Source organism: Rana temporaria, chromosome 1 (assembly GCF_905171775.1).
Source record: "Rana temporaria chromosome 1, aRanTem1.1, whole genome shotgun sequence".
NCBI lineage: Eukaryota > Metazoa > Chordata > Amphibia > Anura > Ranidae > Rana > Rana temporaria.
In genome coordinates, this window is record NC_053489.1 from 624420520 (window position 1) to 624448306 (window position 27787).

At 44.5% G+C, this 27787-nt stretch overlaps 1 protein-coding gene across 4 annotated transcripts in view; it reads left to right on the forward strand.

Moving 5' to 3' along the window:
• The first annotated feature begins 18991 nt into the window (after window positions 1–18991).
• DOK7 (docking protein 7) overlaps window positions 18992–27787 on the forward strand; it is a 215926-nt gene continuing 207130 nt past the window's right edge. For 2 of the 4 annotated variants that reach the window (XM_040335350.1, XM_040335352.1), the window contains exons 1-2: window positions 18993–19213; window positions 19355–19400. In XM_040335350.1, coding sequence (XP_040191284.1) covers window positions 19160–19213; window positions 19355–19400 — 100 coding nt within the window. In that variant the 5' untranslated portion in view covers window positions 18993–19159. Of the gene's footprint in view, window positions 19214–19354; window positions 19401–27787 lie in introns of all 4 variants that reach the window. The other 2 variants (XM_040335349.1, XM_040335348.1) reach the window with 2 other exon arrangements.

Consider the following 27787-nt stretch of genomic DNA (forward strand, 5'->3'; position numbering starts at 1 on the left):
ATTCTCAGCGCTTATCACCTTTTACCTCATCTTATTTTTATGTATAGTGAACACTACTAGATACTGCTGCTTTTGGACTATTTTATCACTTTATATAACATTTGTTTACTCAGTAGCGCGGAAGCTTTTACTTTTATCACCACCAAAAGAAAGCTCTATTTGTGGGAAAAAAAGGACGTCAATTTTATTTGGGAGCCACGTCGCATGACCGCGCAATTGTCAGTTAAAGCGACGCAGTGCCGAATCGCAAAAAGGGGCCTGGTCCTTTTGCAACAAAATGGTCTGGGACTAAAGTGGTTAAAATCACTGCTCCCGAAAAAATTTCATTTTTTTTGCATTGATCCCCATTATTTAGGACAATAACTTAAAAATTAACCTTTAAATTTGGCACTTTAGAATTCTCCCATATACTTTAAATGGGCGTTCCGCGGCTTTTTCGAATTTGCGGCGAACACCCCAAATTGTTCGCTGTTCGCCGAACTGGCGAACAGCCAATGTTTGAGTCATACTCATGTTCGACTCAAACTTGGAGCTCATCTCTACTTATGATTATAGCCTTCTCTGTGTCATGTGATGTGTTCCCAGAAAATGATTTTACAGGTAAGCACAAAAATCCAGTTTTTAACTTGCTAACTTACCTACTTTAACATGTTTTTCGTTTTAGCTCAGGGCCACCCATTGCGCAAATTTCAGCCAGCTCATCTAAAGAAATGCCCTCCATTTATTGCCAATTGTCACCAGAACAGGTGTTTTCCTTGAAAGATATTTTTTTCTCCTCTTCTAGTGACACCCGTAAAATTTTCAGTTGCCTACCACTTTTTGTCTCTGAGATAATGGTCCCCAGAACACATAAAGCCTCTTGCACATTGCTGCCTAAAAACTCACCATCTTTAGGCATTTATTTTTTCTGATCTACATGCTGCCCATTGTCTACAATGTGCCTGTAGACATATATGCGAAAACATACGCTGCGAATAGATGAGTAAGAAATATGTCTGTTAAAAACGTATTTCAATAAAAATCATTGGAAAATAAATGAAAGGCAAAACATTTTGTTTATATAAAAAACAATTATAAATACCTTTTTTTTCCCCTTTTTTTCTCATGCCTCCTTGTTCTTAGCTGCATAAGAGCTGGGGGGGCAGAAGAAGCAACAGTACACTGAACTTTCCAGTGAAATTCTGCGCAGGGGGGGGGGGGGTCAGTACGAACCTGATTATTGGAGGAGAGCAGGCTGAGTTCCCAGTATAGCAATAGAACTGACCATGATGTGTTCTCCTGCTTAGTGTGGTCAGTTTTTAATAGTAAAGCAGAGGGACTGGCAGAAACACCAGGGATTTAGGGATTTCACACAGAGGAAGCAATATAAAGACAACAGAATACCTTTTCCTACAAGTACATGGTACAGCAGGGACATATTGGGAATATAAAATGTTGGGGTAACAAACACTTTAAAGGTAGGGTACTTGCACATGGTACTGATGTTTGAACTTCAGTATTCTTGACCGAAATTCCCTGTGTTTAATTTGCACATTTAAAAAAAAAATCCTAGCTCCCAGAATGCAATTCTAACCTATTCAAATTCTACACATGCATGTGTAGAATTTGAATAGGTTAGAATTGCATTCTGGGAGCTGTGGATCAGTTCCAAAGATAGAAACAGGGATACGACGGCGTATCAGTAGATACGCCGGCGTATCCCTTTTGAGGATCTGGCCCAAAGTTACCAACCATGATCGTCTCTTTCCCGAGAGCAAGGTGATGATTGATGAGAGGCCTATAACTCACTGATTGTAGAAAACCATTCAATGTTATTATTAACATTTATAACAAGTCAAGGGTATGTAAGGAATAGGGGGATAAAGGTTTCAAGTCCCCCTTTTCCTCATGGGATGGCAGCAGGACAAAACAAGCTGGGCAGTTTCAAGTTCCCCTATCTCTGGGCAAGCTAGGCAGAATGAGTCATCACCTGGAGCTCACGTGTACTCTGTACTCTTTTTTGAAGTCTGCTGTTTCAGCTGGTTTTATCCAGCTGCAACAGGTCAAAGTTAGGGCTATATAAGTCAGCACGGAGCAGAGGCTAATCAATTCGCCTCAGTAGATAGACCTGTGGTGTTCTAGGTTTTTTTTCCCACTGAGCAAGCAGATTCTACTGAGGCCGGAAGATGTCTCTTCTCCGTCAGCTGATCGAGAGAGCGGGAGAAGACGGCGGCGAAGACTGGGTTAGAGAATGCCTGAACCTACCGCGGACGTCGAGTCCGCGGTCTCCGGTGGGAGCTGCAATGTCGGTGGTGGACGCGGTCTTCTCGTCGGCGGGGAACATCTCGGCAGCGGGCAGCTTCGGTGAATGTGAGTCTGAGCTGCGTCCGGATGAAGATGGCGTGGTTCCGCCGGAAGACGAGTCTGATCGAGGGAGGAGTGACAGCAGCAGGTCTGGTGACCGGAGCTCGTCAGCGAAGAGGCGGCGCTTCCCGACGCTGCGGCTCTCCCCGTCCCCACAGCGAACGCCGGTGTCCAAGGCAGCCGGAAAGAAAGGCAAAGGTCGCGGAAGAGAATCCGGAGCGACGGCGTCCAGCAAAGCGGTTACTAAGGCTGGAGCACGGGTAAGGTATGTCTCGGCTGGATATCCAGCTGGAGGTGCACCAAGGGGCAGTGCGGGAACGAGTACCCGTGCAGAGGAGAGAAGCCCAGTTTTTTCACAGGCAAGCAGACCAGTCGGATGGCGTCAGAGGGAAGAACAAGACGAAGATGCCCTCAGTATCGGAGTGCGGGATGACAGCGCGGCTATCGACATGGATGTCCAGCGGAGTGCGGAGGCTGTGTCTGCACAGGCCGGTCCACGGGTGCAAGTTCAAGGCCCGGGTGAGTCCGTTAATATGAACTTGCTGTCTACCATGTCTGAGTTATTAGTAACATTGGTTAAGGATGTTAAAATTTAAAAAGTTCACAGATTTTGCCGCCACAGGAGGCTGCTATAGAAATTTGGGCGCCATCTTGTGGTAAAATAACAGATGACAGAGTAAATGTTACAGAACCTGTTGTTTTACCTGCTTTTCAATCCGCTCGTTTGCAGAATCTGCCTGAGACTTGCCTGAAAGTTCCCATTCAGTGTGAAATTTCCCCATTGGGTTTTCATTTGACTGCTTCCGTCAAGGAAAAAATTTGGAATGGAGAATTTTTAGACATGTTGTCGTTGCTTTCTTCTGCAAAGGAGTTTATGTCTAAGGATAAAAAAGACGATGATGAGAGGAGACGACCTGTTACGAAATCATTTAACAATTGGTTACAGGCCTTTTGCATATTTTCAGGTGTCCTCTGTGAAAAATTTCCGGATAGGAGTACAGGCTTATTTCAACACTTAGATATAGTCCTGGAAGCCTTTAAAAATTTTGGGGGTACCGCCTGGTTCTCTTATGATGAGGCGTTCCGCCAAAAGTTGTCCGTTCATCCTACACTGAAATGGGGAGTAAAAGATGTCGGATTATGGTTGAATCTTTTTCTCCCCCAAAGAGCTACTTATGTCAGGCAGGGAGCCGCATCTTCACAGCCCGTTACACCAACAGTATATAAAAAAGGGATATGTTTCAATTATAACGATGGACAATGCAAGTGGCCTAACTCTTGCAAGTACCGGCACAAGTGTGCCTTTTGTTATGGGGCACATTCTGTGTCCAAATGTTTCAAAAAAATGTCAGCAGCTAATCAGTCCGCAGGTCCCAATATTTCAAAAGGCAGTAACACCGGTGAGATGGCAAGGTATGCTCCCGTGGCTACACCTGTACCCAGACAGGGAGATGGCACAGCTGTTAACTGACGGTTTTCGTGACGGTTTTTTATTGCCTTCTTTTTTAGGCTCCGGGTGTACTATTGTCAATAACTTAAAATCTGTTGATATGTACGCTTCTATCGTCGCAGAAAAAATTGCCAAAGAAATTGCGGAGGGTAGAGTTGAGGGTCCTTTTCAGTTTCCTCCTTTCAAAAATTTCAGAATTTCCCCCTTGGGAATTGTTCCTAAGAAGGAAGCCCATTCCTTTAGGTTAATACACCACCTATCATTCCCAAAGAAGGATTCTTTGAATGACCAAATAGATGATGACATCTCGTCTGTCAGGTATGCCTCTTTTGAGGATGCTTTGATACTTCTCCGTAAATTAGGTCATAGGGCTTTATTGGCTAAAGCTGATGTAAAATCGGCTTTTCGCCTTTTACCAATTCATCCCTCTTGCTTCAATTGGTTTTTTCTTTCAAAATAAATTTTATTTTGATAAATGTCTCCCTATGTGGTGTTCGTTATCCTGTTTTTATTTTGAATAATTTTCTACGTTTTTGGAATGGGTGGTTCGTACTGAGACGGGTTCCCCCGCTATAATTCATTATTTGGATGATTTTTTATTTTTAGGAAAAGCGGATGCAGAGGATTGTTTTGGGTCTTTGCATACATTTTTCAAAATTTGCAATTTTTTCGGTATCCCTTTGGCGTTGGAAAAGACAGCTTTGCCATCATCTTGTCTGGAATTTTTAGGTATAACAATAGATTCAGAGCTTATGGAATTTCGGTTACCGGAGGCCAAATTGGAGAAGCTGAAGGGTTTGCTGGTTGCGGTGCTCCGGAAAAAGAAGGTTTGTTTAAAATGCAATCTTTGTTAGGTTCTTTAGCTTTCGCTACTAGAATCATGCCGATGGGTAAAATATTTTCACGAAGATTGTACATGGCCATTTCTGGTTTGAAATCCCCCTTTTCACATCTTCGGGTTACGTCTGACATAAAGGAAGATATCTTGGTATGGTTACAATTCTTACAGCATTTTAACGGAAAGATGGTTTGGCAAGCTGATTTTATCCTGGACAAGGAGTTCCTTCTGTTCACAGATGCAGCCGGTTCCTGTGGTTTTGGAGCCATATGGCAAAACCAGTGGTGCTCTGACCGATGGCATTGCAGCTGGGAGCAGAAGGGTCTTCTAAAGAATAGTTTTATTAGCGCTGTTCCCCATTGTTGTAGCACTGGAATTATGGGGTGCAATGTTTAAGAACAGAAGAATCCTTATAAGAACAGATAACAAGGGGGTCATGTTCGCAATTAATTGCCTGTCTTCAAAATCCCCGCCTGTCATTGTTTTGCTCCGCCATGTTGTTTTCAAATGCCTAAGCCTAAACATATGGTTGAAGGCAGTACATGTGGCGGGGAGGGATAATGATGTGGCGGACGCCTTATCTCGCCAACAGATGGAGCGTTTTTTTCAGCTTTTTCCGGAAGCGGAACCAACGGGTCTACATTGTCCTCCGCAGCTATGGTAGTTGGTCTGACTTCGGTGCCCGACTGCATCAGGAACTCTGTAGCTCCATCAACCTGGGTGGGATACCGATCAGCCTGGTTGATGTGGCTATCCTTTTTTAATTCATTGCGACAACCGGCTGGCGCTTTCTCGGAATATTGGATCTTATTATTTTTACAGTCCTTGTTTGATAAATTTTATTCTTGGTCATATGTGCATAAAACTTTGGCTGGTTTGTCTTTCTTTTTTAAGCTGAATAATTTGCCTTCGTGTTTGAGTTTTTTCTACGTGCGTCAATCATTAAAAGGATACAAACGGCAGAATTTTACGCCGGATCGTCGGATGCCTGTTACGCCGGCCCTTTTACATAGTCTTTGTGCTGTTACCAGTCAGGTTTGTTTTTCCAGCTTTGAGGCGGTTCTTTTTCAAGCGTTTTTTTCTTTGATGTTTTTCGCAGCGTTAAGGGTATCAGAATTGAACAATCTCCGGTTATCGGATGTTCTTCTTTCTGACTCGACAGTTCGTTTATTAATTCAGCGGTCAAAAACGGATTAGATGGGTAAGGGTTCTTGGGTAAATTTATCAGCTTGTGTTAGCTCTGCTATCTGTCCGGTGAAATTATTGGGTCGTTATGTAGTTCTGAGACCTAAGTTAGCTAACACATTTTTTATTCATGAATCTGGTCATCCTTTGACGACATTTCAGTTTAATAGTGTGTTTCGAAAATGCTTGAAGGCTCTTAACTTAAGCACAAAGGTGTTGTCATCTCATTCGTTTAGAATAGGAGCGGCAACGGAAGCAGCCAGGTTAGGTTTAGATGCTCAGGTAATTAAACGGGTTGGTAGGTGGAAATCTGATAGTTATCTATTATATATTCGTCCTAATCAATCTTTTTAATCCATTTCAGGTAAAGTCCGAACGATTTGGATCGTCGGGCATTTCTACATATTCTGGGCACATCAGAGAGCGATGGATCGACCCTACTCCAGCAATCTGGGTTTAGACCCTGCATGTTTTAAAGTTCATTGGTTTGGTAGGAGGGGCATGTTGTGGGCAGGTTTATCTGTTTGAAATTAGTAGGCTTTTACAGCGTTTTTCCCCGCCAGATGTTTTCATTATTCATCTGGGGGGAAATTACATTGGGAAACAAAGAACATTGGACATCATCTTCAAAGTTAGGGATGATCTCCATAGTTTGCAGTTGTCATTCCCACACACGATTTTTGTTTTTTCAGAGATTGTGCAGAGATTAAAATGGATTTCCTTTCCTCCTCTGCGCCCTCTGGAAAAAATCAGACGGCGCATAAACAGAGCGTTGTCCAAATTACTCCCCCCTCTGGGTATACTTTGTTATAGGCACACTGAGTTGGAAGGGCTTATTCCAGGTCTTTATAGGACAGATAGGGTTCACCTGTCAAGTATTGGTCTGGACATTTTCAACACAGGTCTTGGTTCCTGTGTTGAATTGGCCGCGGTTGTGGGTGTTGGTGACAGGTGGGCCTAAAGTCCCCCTGTCTTATGGATATTTTATTTTGATGGTAAGTGCAACTGGAGCCGTAGTGGTTAGGTTGTTTTTAAGTGATGTCTTGAAATGACAATGATTAAATTAATGTATTGTTAAACCAATAATAAAGCAGCCGCGGCCGTATTACTCCAAGCAAGGTGTTTGTTTATTTATTTAAATTAAGTTATTAGGTATTTATTTATTTATTAAGGTAAAATGTTCCTGCTTGCCATCCCCATGTAAGGAATAGGGGGATAAAGGTTTCAAGTCCCCCTTTTTCCTCATGGGATGGCAGCAGGACAAAACAAGCTGGGCAGTTTCAAGTTCCCCTATCTCTAGGCAAGCTAGGCAGAATGAGTCATCACCTGGAGCTCACGTGTACTCTGGAGAGAGTACACATGTTTTTCCCGGTCTTTTTTTAAGTCTGCTGTTTCAGCTGGTTTTATCCAACTGCAACAGGTCAAAGTTAGGGCTATATAAGCAGCACGGAGCAGAGGCTAATCAATTTGCCTCAGTAGATAGACCTGTGGTGTTCCCCTCCCCCCCCTCTTTATTATATTTTGTCGCGAGCTGCTGTTATGTGGTGATGTGTCACTTTTGCATCTATATACATAAATTACTTATGTTATATATGATGCAAAGGGGGACTTGTCTCTGTTATAATTTTATATTGATGTGTGGATATTTTATTTTGATGGTAAGTGCAACCGGAGCCGTAGTGGTTAGGTTGTTTTTAAGTGATGTCTTGAAATGACAATGATTAAATTAATGTATTGTTAAACCAATAATAAAGCAGCCGCGGCCGTATTACTCCAAGCAAGGTGTTTGTTTATTTATTTAAATTAAGTTATTAGGTATTTATTTATTTATTAAGGTAAAATGTTCCTGCTTGCCATCCCCATTATGCTTATATGATTCCAAGAAGCATTGTGTCGAAGAAAACAGAGAATAGAAAAAATCCCCACGGAGGGACTCTCGTGTAGTGTAACCATATTTCCCAGCATAAGGCTGTAATAGAAAACTCATTTAGGTGGATTCAGAAAGACTTAGGCCGGCGTATCAGTAGATACGCCGGCCTAAGTCTGAATATGCGCCAACGCAAATTTAAGCGTATTCTGGTAACCAGATACGCTTAAATTAGGCTCAGATACGAGTGGCGTAAATGTCTTCCACCGTCGTATCCTAAAGTGTAATTTTTAGGCTGACCGCTAGGGGGGGTTTCCATTGCGGTCGGCCTAGAATATGTAAATGAGTAGTTATGCCGATTCACGAACGTACGCTTGCCCGACGCAGTAAAGATACGCCGTTTACGTAACGCATTTTCAGGCCTAAAGTTATTCCATCAAATAGCTGGAATAGTAATGTTAAGTATGGCCGTCGTTCCCGCGTCGAAATTTGAAAATTTTACGTTGTTTGCGGAAGTCGTCCGTGAATAGGGCTGGACGTAATTTACGTCCACGTCGAAACCAATAGGACCGTGCGGCGTACTTTGCCGCAATGCACACTGGGATATGTACACGGACGGCGCATGCGCTGTTCGTAAAATACGTCAATCACATCAGGTCACCCCCCATTAACATAAAACATGCCCCCTCAGCCGAATTTGAATTAGGCGCGCTTACGCCGGCCCGATTTACGCTACGCCGCTGTAACTTAGCAGGCAAGTACTTTGTGAATCATGTACTTGCCTCGCTAACTTACAGCAGCGTAGTGTAAACACGATACACTACGCTGCCGCAAAGTTAAGGCGGTCTTTCTGAATCCACCTAAATGTCTAGTATAAACTAGGCTTAACATAACATTAGATCTTTAGAACATTCCCACTATCAATCATGGGGCAAAGTGATAATTTGAATGGATGAGCAAAAGAACAAAAAAGAAGAGGTAAGCAGAAAAAAAAGTGAAGAGAAAAAGAAGAGATTTACGGTCAATCAGAACCGCACCAGACTACTGACCCCTCCCCCCTGCCCTGCCCCGCCCCACCCCTCACGGTGACTGGAGGTATCTAATCCAGTGGTTCCAAACCCTTTCAAACTGATCCTGTTGATCAAGAAGAATACTAGTGAATTCTTCACTTATCATGATACAGGAATTTTTTTCATGCTTGTGCTATGGGGGTCTTGGTTGCTAGAAAGATAAAAAAAGATGAGGGTCCTGAGATGTCTGGGCAGTTCAAGCGATCAGAAAATAAGGCTTAGGCCTCATACACACGACCGAGAATCTCGTCAGGAAAAACCCGTTGTTTTCCCTGACGAGATTCTCGGTCGTGTGCAAGAAACTCTTGCCGTCCGAGTGTACTGACTTTAATTTCAAAAGAACCGCAGTTCTCTTGAAAGGAAAGAACGCAGTGACGTCATCGCGTGCGCTCGTCACATTCGATGCCGTCGCCGCCATCTTGCTTCACCCTACCTATCCCGTGGAAGCTACCGCGCATGCGTCAAAGTCATTTAGAACATGCGCGGGTTTCCATGGCGACTGGTTAGTATACACACTCTCAGGTTTCTCGTCTGGAAACAGGCAAACGAGAATCTCGACGAGAAAAAAGTGAGCAGGTTCTCTTTTTTTCTCGTCGAGATTCTGGCCCGATTTCCAGACGAGAAACCTGAATGCCTCGTACACACGAACGGGAATCTCTGCAGGAAGCAGTTTTCTTGCTATTTTTTGCAGAGAAACCCGGTCGTTTGTACGAGGCCTTAATGTTTTTGGGTATATTCACTCCAGTCACTGAGTAAACCAGATAAAAAATTCTTATCCCAAACCATTTGACTTTCGGGCACGTCCACCAGATGTGGTACATGGTGCCTTCCTGGCCACATCCCCCGAAACAAAGAGGCGGTACATCTGGATAGATTTTAGTTAGCCTCGTTGGAACGAGGTACCATCATGACAGTACTTTGTAGTTTGCCTCCACCAGAGAAATGTTCAAAATTCTCTTTTCGACCACTTGGACCAAACGTCCTCATCAATAGTCTCCCCCAGGTCCGCCTAATTGATAGGGAAGTTTAAAGCCCTGATCTGTTAACAAAATATACAACTCTGAGATACTACCCCACGTCTCAGGACTGCTCAGGCATTTGTTTTCATTAGGGCTGTGGAAATTAACTATTAATTCACTATTAATTCATCGATTAAGGCTTCTGGGCCTTCAGGGAGATCCGTCAGAGATCCGGTAACGTCACGAACCCCGGCGGGGCTTGCCGTGTCCATCTGAAGGGCTCCTTTGCTGTGCCTTCATATCTACATGCCGGCGGGACCTTACTATCTGCCACACGCAAGGTCTGTTACACTTCCCTCTATCAACCTGGGATTCTACAGCCATCCACTGGGAGTTGTGATAGTTCCCTTCACGGGACATCTACATGCCGACGGAGTGATGTTAACTTATCCTTATCTGGATTCAGCAGTGACATCGTTGTACACATTTTTATACCAGTATCATACTTGGCTACATGTTTTTATGACTGCTTTTGCTACCGTTTGGTATTACTCGCACCATTTTTACAGTTTATGTAGCTACATCAATTTTATCTTCAGTGCAATATTTATTTGGTCACCTACTTGAAGACTATAAAAGTTTTAATGCTATTCCCATTGAGCGCTGCCTTTGTGTGTTTTTTGTATCCTACTATCCATTTTTCCAGTGGTTGGTAGCTGCACTGGGAATCAACCTGCAAGGAGGAGATCAGCTAAAAGTAGTTGGATCTGTATGTGCGTTATAATTATTCGAAATTAGTCGATTAATCGATTAAAAAAAACGATTAATCGAACACAAAAATTTTGATCAGTAACAGCCCTAGTTTTCATAAAACGTTCTAGTGGTCCTCCTGGGCATAGGGCCTGTAAATAATGGATAATATGTAGGGTTGTCCCGATACCACTTTTTTAAGACCGAGTACAAGAACCGATACCTTTTTTCAAGTACTTGCCGATACCGATTACCGATATTTTTATTTAATCTCATGTGACAGTGGCACATGTGTCAGTATTTTTTTTTTTTTTACTATTTTTTTTTTTTTACAATGCTTTCTTTTTTTAAGGGAGGTGGGGATGTGTGACAGTGTCACTGTTTTTTTTCTTTTATTATTATTATTTTTTTTACAATTATTTTTTTTATCAGCCCTGTTGGGGGGCTATGGTGAGATATCAGGGGTCTTAACAGACCTCTGACATCTCCCCTTTGAGACAGGAAAAGGGACTAGGGACACAGATTCCCCAGTCCCTTTCTCAGCAGCCTCCGCTTCACTCCATCCTGACAGATCGAGGGGGAAGGCAACATGGAGGGGGAGAAGAGAGGGGGACAGATGCATGGAGGAGAAGAGAGGAGGACAGATGCACGGAGGAGAAGAGACAGGGGGGTTTGAGAGAGGGGACCGGCTGTCAGACTTTTAAATCTATACAGGGTGATCAGTGCTTGTACCTCCCCCACAGCACTGATCACCCTGACTGCCCAGGTATACTAGTATCGGTATCGGGACAACCCTAGTAATATGGCAAAGCCAAAATGACTTCGTCAGGGGCATTTCCAGAGTATCTTGAAAGTAACAAAAGCATCTTAATGCCCTTATGATCTATAAAATGTGCTATCCTGTATAAACCTTTATTAATCCACCATGCAAACTGTTGCAGATGATGTCCTGGGGGAAAGTTCAGATTTCCGAAAAATGGGGGCCTCTAGGGTATGAGGCGCACCCCAAAGACCCAGGGAGTGAGAAAGAGAGGGGCTCAGAATGGCTCTACATTAACGATAACAGTAGAAGGTCCATAGGGAGTAAAGAACTTGCCTGCATCTCCAATTTGACCCAATCAGGCTGATAAATTGTAGATTTTTTTTGTATAGAGTTGCACCAACAGGACCGCTCTATAGTAACACAAAAACTGTGGAACCCCAAGTTCACCTTGTCATTTCAAGACATATAAGGAAGATTGAGACCCTCCACAACCTCCCTGGCAGTGGTGGTGCAACCATAAAGGGTGCAGAAGCGCCGCCCCCTCTCTCCTGCACCTGTCTATCATCAATTGATAGATTCATGCATTGCATGAATCTTTCTATTGTTGCCGCTGCTGCCCCCTATTCAGGTGTCCGGCCCCTTGTCGGGCTCCGGGCATCTGAATTTCAGTGGCGGGGGTGTTTTTGGAAGCTCCTGATTAGAGCCGTAGGCTTCCAAATTGATAAACAGCGGGCGAAATGCTGTGCGTTCACTGTTTACACAGAGTTGTGTTAGAGAAGCAAATAAATCGCTTCCCTAACACTGACCCGCCTCTCAGACAATCAGGTGCACGGGTCTGGTTACCTGTCACCTGATTGGCTGCAACATGCGCTGTAATTGGACACCTATCCAATCATTTTAGAAGACGTGAAGAGGACGGGAGAAGACATCGAGGACTCAGAGGGAGCGTGAAGGACAGCACCGTGACCTGGACAGGTAAGTGCCGGGCAGGGCACACTGGCAGCATTTGATGGGGCACACTGGCGGCAATTGATGAGGCAAACTGGCGGCAATTGATGGGGCACACTGGCGGTAATTGATGGGGCACACTGGCAGCAATTGATGGGGGACACTGGCAGTAATTAATGGGGCATACTGGCAGCAATTGATAGGCACACTGGCAGCAATTGATGGGGCACACTGGCAGCAATTGATGGGCACACTGGCAGCAATTGATGGGCACAGTGGCGGCAATTGATGGTTACAGTAGCTGCATTTGGTGGCACAGTGGCGTCAATTTATGGACACAGTGGCTGTGCTTGATGGGCACAGTCACTTCTCCCTGGCTCCAGATAAATTAGAAAATAATGATTGGAGTTGTTTAAAAAATGGTGTGGGAACCGGTATCGGTGGGGACCTAAAATAATAAAGAATTCTGGGAAGTGTCATCATTTTAATTCCACCTATTCTGCCCATCCAAAAAAAGACCATGGTTCTGCCAGTTCTTTAAATCTTCTGTCATAGAAGAAAGAAGAGGGACATAATTAGCCTTATATAGAGTATAGACGTCTGGAGTGAGTTTTATTCCGGAGTAGGGAAGCGCCTACACCACGGAAATGGAAAGGAAGCCTGTATAGAGGTCAGGGTCAAGAGATTAATGTCTATTGCCTCTGATTGTTTGACCCTTCTGAATTTAGATAGAAGTGAAACCAGGTAAGGTAGTGTTGTGATAGGGTCAGTGATAAATAATAAAAGATCATCCTCAAATAATGCGCATTTATGATCTCTGCCTTCACTCAAGACACTGTTAGCCAGATTCAAGTACATGGCCGCAACTTTGCAGCGGCGTAGCTTAAGGCATTTAAGCTACGCCGCCGTAAGTTAGCGAGGCAAGTACATGATTCACAATGTACTTACCTGCTAAGTTACGGCGGCGTAGCTTAAATCGGCGGGCGTAAGGGCGCCTAATTCAAATGTGTTTGAGGGGGGCGTGTTGTATGTTAATGGGGCTTGACCTTACCTTTTTTTACGTTTTTTGTGAACTGCGCATGCGCCGGGCGCCTACATCTCCCAGTGTGCATTGCGGCTAAGTACGCCGCACGGTCCTATTGATTTAGACGTGGACGTAAACGACGTTAATCCCGATTCACGGACGACTTACGCAAACGACGTAAAAAATTCGAATTTTGAAGCAGGAACGGCGGCCATACTTGATATTACTATTCCAACTAGGGCCCAGCTCTAACTTTATGTGGCCTATCTCTTACGTAAACGGCGTAAAAGTACTGCGTCGGCCGGGCGTACGTTCGTGAATCGGCGTATCTACTCATTTACATATTCTACGCCGACCGCAATGGAAGCGCCACCTAGCGGCCATCCGAAATATTGCAATCTAAGATAGGACAGCGCAAGCCGTCGTATCTTAGATATGTTTAAGCGTATCTCTGTTTGAGCATACGCTTAAACATAAGTTGGCGTAGATTCTGAGTTAGGTCGGCTTATCTACTGATAAGCCGGCCTAACTCTTACTGAATCTACCTATATGTATATTAGTATTGGTCCTAATGGCAACAGCCAATGTTTTCATAGCGACTAAGGTTGGGACTGTGGCTTGCAGTCCAACCATAAGTGACGGTTCTCCTGGCCGGTGAACCTGTCATGGTCGGAGGTAGAGGGGAAGCTGTCGCCACTAAGGGACCTATCACCTTCTTACCAGGAACCACAGTGAGTACCTCAAGCAAGTACCAGAGCTGTATTCTCACCAACTGGGGATGGTGAAGGATTGGGTAACTTCAGCAGGTGTCAAGCCAGGAACCCAGCCAGCAGAGGTGAAGCTCACAGAGCAGCCTTTTGTGCCAAGCCAGGGACCGAGCAGGCCAGTGGGGTGACGCTTGAGGAATATCTGTGAGTGCCAAGCTAGGGACCCAGCAGGGAAGCGAGGGTGGCACTTGAGGAAGATACTCAGTGAGAAGGTTGGAAGAGCTCGGAAGATCCAGTGGCAGTGGATCAGCAAGTCTAGTGAGAGAGACTAGGAGCTCAGTGGAGTGAAGATCTACAAGAAGTGATTGTAGAGGAAGTACAGAAGTTCGTTACAACTTGTGTTAGAAACTTTGCCATAGGAGATACACATGTGGTGTCCTGCTGGATGCCTTTCCCTGCATGGCTGTCTACCTATAGATGTCTCGGAGTCTGCTAATTCACATTGCAACTACTAAAAGGTGTCCTGGCCCTAAACCCTCTCTCCTTCAGTTCTGTTCAAGAGAAAATAAATCTCTTTGCATTCAAGAAGTGTCTGGCGCCCATGAATCTACTTTGCATTACACCCACTATGCCTTGTAACTCACTCTACACAGAAGGATGTCAGCTATCCCTAACTCTGGAGGTCCTCATTAGATCAAAGGGGATCTGGAACCTTGCTACACTTAGGGCTCTTTTACACTGGCGGCCGTTCAGGTCCGCCTGCCATTTTTTTGGGCGGACCTGAGCGGGCACTCCGTGCTCCTCTATGGAGCCGCGGATGTCAGCGGTGACATGCCCGCTGACATCCGTCCCGCTCCGATCAGCCAAAGTGTTACGGAGGAAAAACCTACTTTTCCATCCGTCTGGCGGATCAGATCGGGTGAACACGGACAGACGGTCCGTGTTCATCCGATCCCCCCATAGGGGGTAGCGGAGAAAAGACAGGGCGATCCCTGTACAGTGTGCGGGGACCGCCCTGTCATTCCGCCGGCTCAGCGGGGATCAACGGAGAAATCCCCGCTGAGCAAGCGGAGGTTCACAGGGCGGATCATTACCGATCCGCCCCGTGTGAAAGAGGCCTTATTTACAGTTTTTGCTACACTTATTTACATATAGGAATTTCTTAGAGCCGGTGACTTGTCCTCAATGTTCCACTGTGGGGAAAGTTCCTTCACTGACTGCGCAGGCGCAAACTTGCCGACGGAAATTCCCGAACCTCGCCCGGCATCCAGGCTCATTCTTTAACATCCCCGTGGATTGGAGGATGTTAAAAAAAAGAGCCAGGAGGCCGAGCGAGCGAAGCGAGCCGTCCGAGTGCAGCGAGGACGTGAGGCCGACTGGCCACTTACCTCAAAATCCACGTCGCCCTGGATGCCGGCCGCCGTTCGGGGATTTCCGTCAGCAAGTTTGCACCTGCGCAGTGCTTGAAGGAACTTTCCCGCATCAGTTCGCGCATGCGCTGGAACTTCCAGGACACCTGGAACCAGCACGGCAGATCACCGGTTCACACTGGGGCGACTCGTCAGGTGACTCAGCCGCCTGACAAGTCGCGTCCCATTCTATTCAATAGAACCGTTCTAATAGGAGCAACGCAAGTCGCTCCGACTTTAGAAAAAGGTTCTTGTACGACTTCGGGGGCGACTCAGGGCGACTTGCATTGACTTCTATACAGAGGTCATTTTGCAAGTCGCCTCTGAAGTCGTCTTCAGGACGCCTTGCCGAGTCGCCCCCGAAGTCGTGCCGCCCCAGTGTGAACCGGCTCTTACTTAATTGAATGTATGCACCTCAAATTGATTGTGTAACACGTTTTTCAAAATTATTAATATGTATAATGTTTATGTGGACATTTTGTGCAGCTGTCACTGACAAAATTATTTTTTTTACTATTTGGTGACACTTTTTGCGCAACTTAATATACGTTTAAATGATGTCATACATCCCAGGAGTCTTCAGGAACATTTTTCTCAGCTAAGCACACCCTCCTGCATGCACGCCTGTCCCTCGAAAAATGTTTTATTTTTATTTTTATTTTTTTACTAGTAATGGCGGCGATCTGCGATTTTTATTGAGACTGCGACATTATGGCGGACACATCGAGCACTTTTGACACATTTTTGGGGCAATTCACATTTATACAGCGATCAGTGCTATAAATATGCACTGATTACTGTATAAATGTGACTGGCAGGGAAGGGGTTAACACTAGGGGGCGAGGAAGGGGTAAATGTGTTCCCTACTAGTGATTCTAACTGTGGGGGAAGGGGACTAACTGGGGGAGGTGACCGATCTGTGTCCCTATGTACAAGGGACACAGCATCGGTCTCCTCTCCCTGACAAGATGTGGATCTCTGTGTTTACACACAGAGATCCACGGTCCTGCTCAGTTACTGGGCAATCGTGGGTGCCCGGCGGCCATCGCGGCCCGCCTGGCACGCGCATCGCGTTTCCAGTAACGCGGCGGGTGCGTGCACGCGCCCCCTAGTGGCTCTCCAAGACGAGGACGTCATATGACGTCCTCTCAGAACAACAGAGCTATCGTGCCGCCATCAATTGACGCCGGCCGGTAGAAAAGTCGTTAATTTGCAGGGATTTCCTCTCACTTCCTGTTTAACTATGGGACAGGAAGTGAAGGTAAATATCTGCAATAGGACACTGATGCCGAAAAATGATCTGACGGGTTATAACCCTCCTTTGCGTTATCTAAAAAAAAAATGTTTTGCCAAATACATTGGAACCTCTTATTGCGAGTAATGCGGTTAACGAGCAATACAAGCTTTTGTTTCTTCCCCAATCCTGACTCGGTTTGCGAGTGTTGTCTCGCAAAACGAGCAGGATTCAAGCCTCTGCGGTGTGCAGTACCGCATTTGGCCAGAGGTGGGGGGCGCCGGTGACACTCGGAGCCGTTTGGAGCCGTTCGGAAATACTCTGAAATACTCAGTTCCAAAGTGTTTCCGAGCCTTTCCGAGGGTTTCCAAATGCACCCAAACGGTCTCAGAGTATTACCAAGTCTCTCCGGAGCCCCCCACCTCTGGCCACATGCGGTATTGCATGCAATAAAAGTCAATGCTGAATGAATTATCTTCGTTTCCATTGATGTCTATGGGCAAACTCGCTTAGAATGGATTATGCTCATAATCCAGGTTCCTCTACTTTAAGGTCTGGTTTAATTATCAATCAAAATCCACTTCCACTGTCATATTAATTGGTTGATGATTATAAATCAGTTATTGATCAGAGTTTTTATGGACACCATAAGAATTCAGGGCAGTTTGCAGCCATGAACATTGAAGGAAATAGTTCAGACCTACAAATTGGAGCAGCATACCTCCTAACATTTTGAGATGGGAATGTGGGACACCTACTAGCAAACATATGTAGGCATAGGACACGCCCCCTGCCATGCCCCTTAACCACTTAAGCCCCGGACCTTTAGGCAGCTAAATGCCCAGGCCAGGTTTTGCGATTCGGCACTGCGTCGCTTTAACTGACAATTGCGCAGTTGTGCGACGTGGCTCCCAAACAAAATTGACGTCCTTTTTTTCCCACAAATAGAGCTTTCTTTTGGTGGTATTTGATCACCTTTGCGGTTTTTATTTTTTGCGCTATAAACAAAAATAGAGCGACAATTTTGAAAAAAATTCAATATTTTTTACTTTTTGCTATAATAAATATCCCCCAAAAACATATATCATTTTTTTTTCCCTCAGTTTAGGCCGATACGTATTCTTCTACCTATTTTTGGTAAAAAAAATCGCAATAAGCATTTATCGGTTGGTTTGCGCAAAATTTATAGCGTTTACAAAATAGGGGATAGTTTTATTGCATTTTAATTTTTTTTTATTTTTTTACTACTAATGGCGGCGATCAGCGATTTTTTTCGTGACTGCGACATTATGGCGGACACTTCGGACAATTTTGACACATTTTTTGGACCATTGTCATTTTCACAGCAAAAAATGCATTTAAATTGCATTCTTTATTGTGAAAATGACAGTTGCAGTTTGGGAGTTAACCACAGGGGGCGCTGAAGGAGTTATGCTTCACCTAGTGTGTGTTTACAACTGTAGGGGGGTGTGGCTGTAGGTCTGACATCATCGATCGAGTCTCCCTATAAAAGGGATGACTCGATCGAGGTGCCGCCATAGTGAAGCACGGGGAAGCCGTGTTTACATACGGCTCTCCCCGTTCTTCAGCTCCGGGGAGCGATCGCGAGGGGGCGCCTAGAAACGAATAGCCGCGCCCTCGTCCCGGATCGCTCCCTGAGGCTTAGCGACCGCCGCATGTACCTGGAGGGGGGTCCCGATCGGACCCGCGGAAAGGCAGCGACGTGCGGGGCAACGTCGTTCTGCCTGCCCGTGCCATTTTGCCGACGTATATGTACATGCGGCGGTCGTTAAGCGGTTAAAGGAAACATAACCACAAAAAAGGGTTAATTTAATCCACAAGTGCTTATTTTTACCACTAATATTCCTTTATATTGGCTTTTAAAATTGACAAATGCCGCAATTTAGAATTTGGATGAAAGGTTTAGCACTGGGCAAACACTTTTTGAAAGATAAAAAGTGAATTTTATATACAACTATATGGATCAGACCAATATGAGGGACAAATGAGGAGGGACATTGCTCCAAATCAGGGACAGTCCCTAGAAATCAGGGACAGTTGGGAGGTATGGAACAGGTGGAGCCTCAAGCGTTCATTAATTTATTATCATCAACACACAGCGTTAGCCCTGTCAGCACCCTGAATCATATAAAAGACTCCTGCTTTGATAACAGGATTTCTTCAACCTTGGTGCCCACCTCGCCCCCTCAGTTCCTAAGCCCTGAGGTATAAAGATAATAAGAAGGATTACTGCCTACAAGTCCCAACAGCCGTCCAACTCCTACTTATTCCTTACAGAAGAAATGTCTCTGCCTTGAATACAAACTCCTTGCACTACATTGTTTCTGCCCTTAAAGGGTCAAAAGCTTAGACAGTTGTCGAAAAATTTCTGTGCCCACTCGCCCTGGTAAGAGGCGGTGGGAGGCGGCTGGAAAAGTTAGTGGCCATTTGCTCGGCGGGCTGCGTGTCACAAAATGCAGCTCTCCCTGTCTGCGCGTCTCCTGCCAGGCAGAGCTATTAAAGCTATTTTGAAAGTGACCCTTGGGCTTAAGTACATTCAGAAAGAGAGAGGGGAGAGAGCAGGCAGCAGCTGTTTGGAACCATGACTGAAGATGACGGATTCGGTTGTGGTGGAGGGTCAAGTCAGATTGAGAGATGGAAAAAAGGTCAGCGAAATGGACATTTCTTTTTTTTTTTTCCTTTCGCACCGCTATTAACTTTGATTTTCGGAAGACATTTTGCCCTGGAATTTTGAAATCGCCTGTTTATGCCACTGCCTAATATTTGACTTTGTTTTCCTGTTTCAGTGGAAGAATAGGTGGGTGCTGCTTAGGAAGCCCTCTCCTGTGGCAGGTACTGTACTCGCCTTTTTGTGTCTGTTCTTTAGCCTGTACTGTAGACGTAAATGAAGCAGAATAAATCGGCATGTTGTCGTTGGGTGGATTCTATTCTAGCCGGCCATCCTGATTAGAAAGTTGACTCACTGAAGTCATGCTGTCAGGGGAGCATGCTCCTGGGAACGAGCTGTGTGTCTGACGGATAGACCTCAGCTGTCTCCAAATCTTTCAGTATAACGTCTTCAGCAAGGCCAGCCATATGCTCAAACTTTTCTAGCAAGTCCTTTCAACTGTCCCTCTTTTAAAACTTAATCGCTATGTCTGTCTTACTATCCTATCAGTACCTTTTTGATTTGATTTATAGTTTTTTTTTCTTCAACGGGAATGTCCAACTTGGGGTTAAACTTACACATTTAATCGTATAAAAATATCACATTTATTTAGACCTATCTGTACATATTGAATTATAGATCATTTAAGAATTTTGGGCCAGATTCACAGAAAACTCCGGCGGCGTAACGTATCGTGTTTACGTTACACCGCCGCAAGTTTTCATCGCAAGTGCCTGATTCACCAAGCACTTGCGTGTAAACTTACGGTGTAGTATCGTAAAGACGTCCGGCGCAAGCCCGCTTAATTCAAATGGGGCGTGTACCATTTAAATTAGGCGCGCTCCCGCGCCGGACGTACTGCGCATGCTCCGTTTTGAAATTCCCGCCGTGCTTTGCGCGAAGTGACGTAATTTTTTTGAACGGCGACGTGCGTAACGTACTTTCGTATTCCCGGACGTCTTACGCAGATAAAAAAAAAATTGAAATTCGACCCGGGAACGACAGCCATACTTTAACATGGCTCGTCTAAAGTTAAGCCATGTTAAAGCAGGCTTAACTTTGCGACGGGAAAAAATTACTAGCGACGACGTAACGAACGCGAAAACCTTCGTGGATCGCCGTAAAACCTAATTTGCTTACCCGACGCTGGAAAACAACGCAAACTCCACCCAGCGGCGGCCGAAGTATTGCATCCTAAGATCCGACGGTGTAAGTCAATTACACCTGTCGGATCTTAGGGCTATCTATGCGTAACTGATTCTATGAATCAGTCGCATAGATATACTCAGAGATACGACGGCGTATCAGGAGAAACGCCGTCGTATCCCTTTTGTGAATCTGGCCCTTTGTTCCTTTGTAGGAAATGTTGTACCTTAACCACTTCACCCCCGAGCCTGTTTTTCAGACTCGATGTTTGTTTACAAGTTAAACATTTTTTTTTTTTTGCTAGAAAATTACTTAGAACTCAAAGAAATTACGCCGGCGTATCAAGAGAAATTTCAAATTTTGCGTGTCGTATCTTTGTTTTGGTATCCACAAAACAAGATACGACGGCATCTGTGTTAGATCCGACGGGCGTACATCTTCGTATGCCGTCGGATCTTAGATGCAATTTTTCCGCGTCTGCTAGGTGGCGTTCCCGTCGTAATCCGCGTCGAGTATGCAAATTAGCTATTTCCGACGATCCACGAACGTACGACCGGCCGTCACATTTTTTTACGTCGTTTCCGTTCGCCTTTTTCCGGCGTATAGTTAAAGCTGCTATATGGTGGCCTACTCAATGTTAAGTATGGCCGTCGTTCCCGCGTCTAATTTTGAAAATGTTACGCTGTTTGCGTAAGTCGTCCGTGAATGGGGCTGGACGCCATTTACGTTCACGTTGAAAACAATGACGTCCTTGCGACGTCATTTGGAGCAATGCACCCTGGCAGTTTTTACGGACGGCGCATGCGCAGTTCGTTCGGCACGGGGACGAGCTTCATTTAAAAGAAACACGCCCCCTACCCGCCCAATTTGAATTCCGCGCCCTTACGCCACGAGAGATACACTACGCCGCCGTAACTTACGGCGCAAATTCGTTGAGGATTCAAACCAAAGCCAAGTAAGTTACAGCGGCGTAGCGTATCTTACATCTGCGCCGGGCGCAGCGTATGTATGTGGATCTGCCCCTATATATTTTTTTCTAACACCCTAGAGAATAAAATGGCGGTCATTGCAATACTTTTTGTCACACCGTATTTGTACAGTGGTCTTACAAGCGGTCTTACAAGCGCACTTAGGGTTGCACATGCGCATGCCGTGTACACGATCATTTTTCAGCATGAAATAAAACGTTGTTTTTCAGCATGTCTAAAAAACGACGTTTTCCCAACTTCATCACTAACTGTCTGTTACAGCGTGATGAATGTGCTTACTCCATTATGAACGGTAGTTTTACCAGAACGAGCGCTCCCGTCTCATAACTTGCTTCTGAGCATGCGCAGGTTTTTTACGTCGTTTTAGCGCACACACGATAATTTTTTACAACCTGAAAAACGACATCGTTTAAAAATGCAGCATGTTCTGCCGCCTACACACGATCATTTGTCGGCATGAAAAAAACTTTGTTTTTCAAAAACGTAATTTAAAATAATCGTGTGGGCTTCACATCATTTTTCAGGTTCTGAAAAACGACAAAAAAATAAAATCGAACATGCTGCATTTTTAAAAGTCATTCTAAACTATGTCGTTTTTCGGGTTGTAAAAAATTATCATGTGTGGGCTAAAACGACGTAAAAAAACAGCGCATGCTCAGAAGCAAGTTATGAGATGGGAGCGCTCGTTCTGGTAAAACTACCGTTCGTAATGGAGTAAGCACATTCCTCACGCTGTAACAGACAGAAAAGCGCAAATCGTCTTTTACTAACAAGGAATCAGCTAAAGCAGCCCAAAGACGAATTGAACTTCCCCTTTATAGTGCCGTCGTACGTGTTGTACGTCACCGCGCTTTGCTAGATCATTTTTTTAAAACGATGGTGTGTAGGCAACGTTGTTTTAATGATGAAGTTGGAAAAACGTTTTTTTTTTGTATATGCTGAAAAACAAGGTTTTATTTCATGCTGAAAAATGATCGCGTGTACGTGGCATGCAAAAATGTTTTTTGTCGTTTTTCAGAACCTGAAAAATGATGTGTAGCCCACACACGATCATTTTAAATTACGTTTTTGAAAAACAATGTTTTTTTAATGCCGAAAAATGATCGTGTATACGCGGCATAAGTGAAAAACAAACAAACACTTTTTTTAAATAACAAAAAATAAGACAACAGTAAAGTTAGCCCAATTTTTTTTTTATATTGTGAAAGATAATGTTACACCAAGTAAATTGATACCAAACATGTCACGCTTCAAAATTTCGCCCGCTCGTGGAATGGCGTCAAACTTTTACCCTTAAAAATCTCCATAGGCGACGTTTAAAAAATTCTACAGGTTGCATGTTTTGATTTACAGAGGAGGTCTAGGGCTAGAATTGCGGCAATACCTCACTTGTTTGTTTTAAACACTGTTTTCATATGCGGGCGCTGCTCAGGTATGCGTTTGCTTCTGCGCTAGCTCGTCGGGACGGGGTGCTTTAAAAAAAAAAAAATTTGTTCTTATTTATTTTACTTGATTTTATTTTGACACTGTTTTAAAAAAAATTAAAATTGGGTCACTTTTATTTCTATTACAAGGAATGTAAACATCCCTTGTAATAGAAAAAAGCATGACAGGTCCTCTTAAATATGAAATCTGGGATCAAAAAGACCTCAGATCTCATATTTATACAAAAATGCAATAAAAGAAATGTAAAAAAAAAAATGTGTCATTTGAAGAAATGACAAAAAAAAATTTCACTTTAAGAGAGGAAGTGACGTTTTGACGTCGCTTCCGCCCTGCTATGGTATGGAGATGGATGGGGGCCATCTTGCCCTCACTCATATCCATACCCAGCTAGGAAGAGGACCCGATCGCCTCCGCCGCTACCGATGACTTTGTGACCAGGCCCTTTTTTGCGATATGGCGCTGCGTTACTTTCTTCCCACAAACAGAGCTTTCTTTTGGTGTTATTTGATCGCCTCTGCATGTTTTTTTTTTTTTTTGCGCTATAAACAAAAAAGCACAAAACAATATTCTTAACTTTTTGCTATAAAACATATCCAATACAAAAAATCAAATTTCTTTATAAATTTAGGTCAATATGTATTCTGCTACATACTGTATTTTTGGTTAAAAAAAAATCCCAATAAGCGTATATTGATCGGTTTGCACAAAAGTTATAGCGTCTACAAACTATGGGATATATACTGGAACTTTTTTTTGTTTACTTGTTTACATAGGCAGAGCTCCGTCCTACGTATCCTCCCGACAATCGACGGGTATTGGCGGACGTACATTGGCCATAGGCCGCAGATCAGCTTCTGCTGTGACTAATCACAACAGAAGTGGCGCGCTGGCGGCATGCTCCCTAGGCGGTAGTGCATAATCTCACACACACACACACACACACACACATATATATATATATATATATATATATATATATATATATATATATATATATATATATGTGATTCTTCACAGAATGGCTGCTCTGTAGCAATATATCTGCTATAGGGTGGTTAAATTAATTCTAAATCAATGTGATATTTTTATATGATTACAGATGTGCTGGTATAATTAAAGTCCGGCATTCCTGTTGATGGGGAAAAAAAATCATAAAGGATCTAAAAATCAAATGGAACAGATAGTACTATATAAATGTGATATTTTATACATTAACACCGCTAACCCTAACTCCAAGTCTGACGTTCCTGTTGAGGAAAAAAAAAATCTTAAAGGATCTGTAAACCAAATTGTACAAATTGGACTATATAAATGTAGCGCTCACCCCCGAAGGAGCCGCTGATTAGTTTTGGATCGGCGTGCGGAGTTGCCCTTGTTTTTGTCTAGGGGTGATACTTGTGAGTGTGGATAAAGAGCGAGAGTCCAGACATCAAATAAGTTTTCAATGCTTTATTTCAAGGCCCAACATGGCCAACATCAACATGGCACACAATAGAGAAAGGTTGATGAGCATAGAGAAACTTTAGTATCAGGCCTTGGATATGAAGGAGAGCAAACCTGCTCTCGGCAATAATTAAGCTCAACTCGTCGCCACTCCAGTCAGAGTGGGTAAAGTGCCCCCGGACAGGCAATTGTTATAGGCCTGGCAGCCAGAGTGTCACTTGCAATCACTGGGAGGAAACAGGCCTCTGCCACAGGCTTAGCAATTTGAGATGTAAGAGATCAGATTGAGTAAATCCTCCCAGTCAGTTCAAATAGTGTCACCATTTGACAGCTTTAAGCATACCTGTCATGTGGTGTGGTGACTGGATCCCCGATGGTTCGTCTGGGCCTCCTGGACAACCTCTAGTTCTAGGTTCTCCCTGGGCCGATACCCATCGCACAGCTCCCAGCTTAGGATCCTCTCAGCAGAGGGTTGGGACCCAGCAAGCCGCTGGGGCCCCTCTCAATGTTAGGGTGAGGCTCCGCATGGTGCGCAACCTCGGTGACGTAGGCCACGGTGGCGGGGCCCATGGATGCGCGCACCCTGGAGGTGGATGCCGCACCTGGAACTCGGGCCCCGCACAGAACAGAACAACTAATGGCGGTTGCCACAGATATACCCCCCCCCCAGCATGCCCAACGTGGGAACCCCTCCTCTGATTGGCTGCTGGGGAAGGTGGGTCTGTCAGGACCCCTCTAGCGCCAACTGTCGCCCAGGGGTGGTAACGCACCCCTGGAGCGCAGACTGACCTACAGGACAGTCCTGAAATGACAACAGCCCAAATTTCAATAAACTGTGAATGGGAGTAAACTAACCCTCCCATTCCCACTAACTCTAGAATAGTGCCCATACTGGAAGTAAGGGGGCGCTACATAAATGTGAAATTTTATACAATTATACATGTTTAACCCTTACCCTTAACCCTAAGTCCAACATTCCCCCAAAAATATTGAATGATCTACAAATCAAATGGTACAGATAGGATTAAATAAATTTGATATTTGTATACCATTAAAAGTGTAACCCTGGTCCCTAACCCCAAATCTGACATTTCTGTTGGCAAAGGGGAAAAAAAATATTCCTGATGCATATTTACAGACTCGGTACTTTGGCCCAGGATCTTGAATATTGGTTCTTTAAAGGAATGGGCTATTTCCAACTAGGTGTGCTTATAAGACAGCGCATATTACATAATGTATATTATTGCAGAGATCAGTTGAAATGGTGGTATGCAGGAAAACCGTGATCTCATGCATAGAAGCAACTCCTTTGTTGAAATGTTTTATCACAGAATGAGATTTTGACCTTTGTAGAGCAAGAAATGTTTTGTAGTAGCTCATTTTAGGCTGATGTTGACCAATGTGCCTTATAAATAGTGATGGGCAACGCTGCACCTCTTTATATATTCGTTCTATTGTATCCAGCAATATTGTGTCAGCTGCTGTTTTTGTCATTATTGAACTTTAAGCGCAACAGATTCGTATTTTTATACTCTGCCTAAAGGTTTGGTAAATTTGGTTTGAAGTTTGGGAAACCTAATGCCGCGTACACACCATCACTTTCTGTGAAGTAAAAAATGACGTTTTTGAAACTTCAATTTTCAAAGACGAAGTTGCCTACACACCATCGTTTTCTCACAATGTTCTTGCAAAGTGAGGTTACGTTCCACCACGTTTTACCATTGAAGCTTGCTTCATAAGTAGCTTCTGGGCATGCGTGGATGAAAAAACGTCTTAGAAAACGACGTTTTTTGCTACACACGGTCAATTTCTGTGAAGTAAAAAGTGCACTTTTGAAAAACGACACATAAAATTGAAGCATGCTTCAATTTTTTTTGGTCGTTTTTTACAAGACATAAAACAACGTTTTCCCCCACACACAGTCAATTAAAGTGACGTTTTTAAAAACGTCATTTTTTTTCATCACATAAAGTGATGGTGTGTACGCGGCATAAGGCTCCATGGGTGTTTACACACGCTGCGAATCCTAACGGCTGGAATCTGTGGATTCCTTCCTGTGTCTGGAATTGATAGATGTGTGTGGATAGCTGCGCACACTTTGTGTGCATCCAGCCACAATCATCGCAGGTGATTGCTGACTGTGTGAACACTCACTAATGCCTCGTACACACGACCGGTTTTCCTGGCAGGAAAACTGCCATGAGAGCTTTTGGCTGGGAATCCCGGCCATGTGTATGCTCCATCGCAGTTTTCCCAACAGGAAAACCCCCGCCGGGATTCCCAGAGGTTTTTAATGCCGGCAGTTTCCCTATGGGGAAAGCCTGCGCTGGAGCATACACACGGCCGGGTTTCCCGACCAAAGCTGTCATGGCAGTTTTCCTGTCAGGAAACCCGGCCGTGTGTAGGGGGAAAAAGCTACCGAGCAGGTTCTCGCTTTTATTGTTGGTTTTGCCGGCGAACATTTTACCGCCGGGAAAACCGATCGTGTGTACAAGGCAAAATAGCTGCTGCCACAAACAGAATGTCATTGCCGGGCGAAGCTCTGCTGATTTTATCATCCAAACATGTGCAAGCTAAAATACTGTTTTTTATTTTCCTTGCATGTCCCCCTCGATTCTACAGCGACTGCACTTCCAAGTGTACTTGTAGTGCAAAGTGGATTTGCCTTTAGTAAATCAACCCCTGTGTCTGTGTCCCGACTCCTGAATGAATGAAAGCAAGCAAACATTCATTGATGGGCACTAGTAGACTGCATTGATGGGCGCTGGTGAAACTGCATTTGATGGGCGCTGGTGAGGCTGCATTTGATGGGCGCTGGTGAGGCTGCATTTGATGGGCGCTGGTGGGCTGCATTTGATGGGCGCTGGTGAGGCTGCATTTGATGGGCGCTGGTGGGCTGCATTTGATGGGCGCTTCGTTAAAAAGTTGGGGTAGACATAGGTAGGGGAGAGGGGGTGGAGCGATAAAATTAGCTTTCGCCTAGGGTGTAAAAAATCCTTGCACCAGCCCTGGCCCCAACAGGTCATGTTTTCAGGCTTTCCATTATTTAGCACAGGTGATTTGATCAGTTTCACTGCCTTAGTAATTGACACAGCTGTTTTATCTGAGGGAAATCCTCAAAACATGACCTGTTGGGGCGCCTTGAGGACTGGAGTTGAGAAACACTGCTTTAGACTGCTTCAGTGCCCGTCACTTCCAGCCTTAACTTAAATGTGATCTGTATATGCCACCAATGAACCTGCCTTGTGAAAGGCTTGTAGGCAGGTGCAGTTTCTTTCCTCCACTGCAGGTGGCACCGCAGTGGCTCTGCAGCTAGAGAGGAAGTCAGGAGGAACCTGGTTCCTCTATGGGTTTCTGGGTCACTGGAAAAGCGATCCGGTTGGATGCTGTTGCCCCATGAGACTCTGGCATGCATCATGGGTCAGGCAGAGCCTATTTAATGCCCTGGCTCTTGGGTTTGCTGCTCTTTATGTGAGTGGGTAGTGCAGGGAAAGGTACCCCATCTGTACAGCCTAGTACACACAATGAGATTATTGGACGAATGGTCG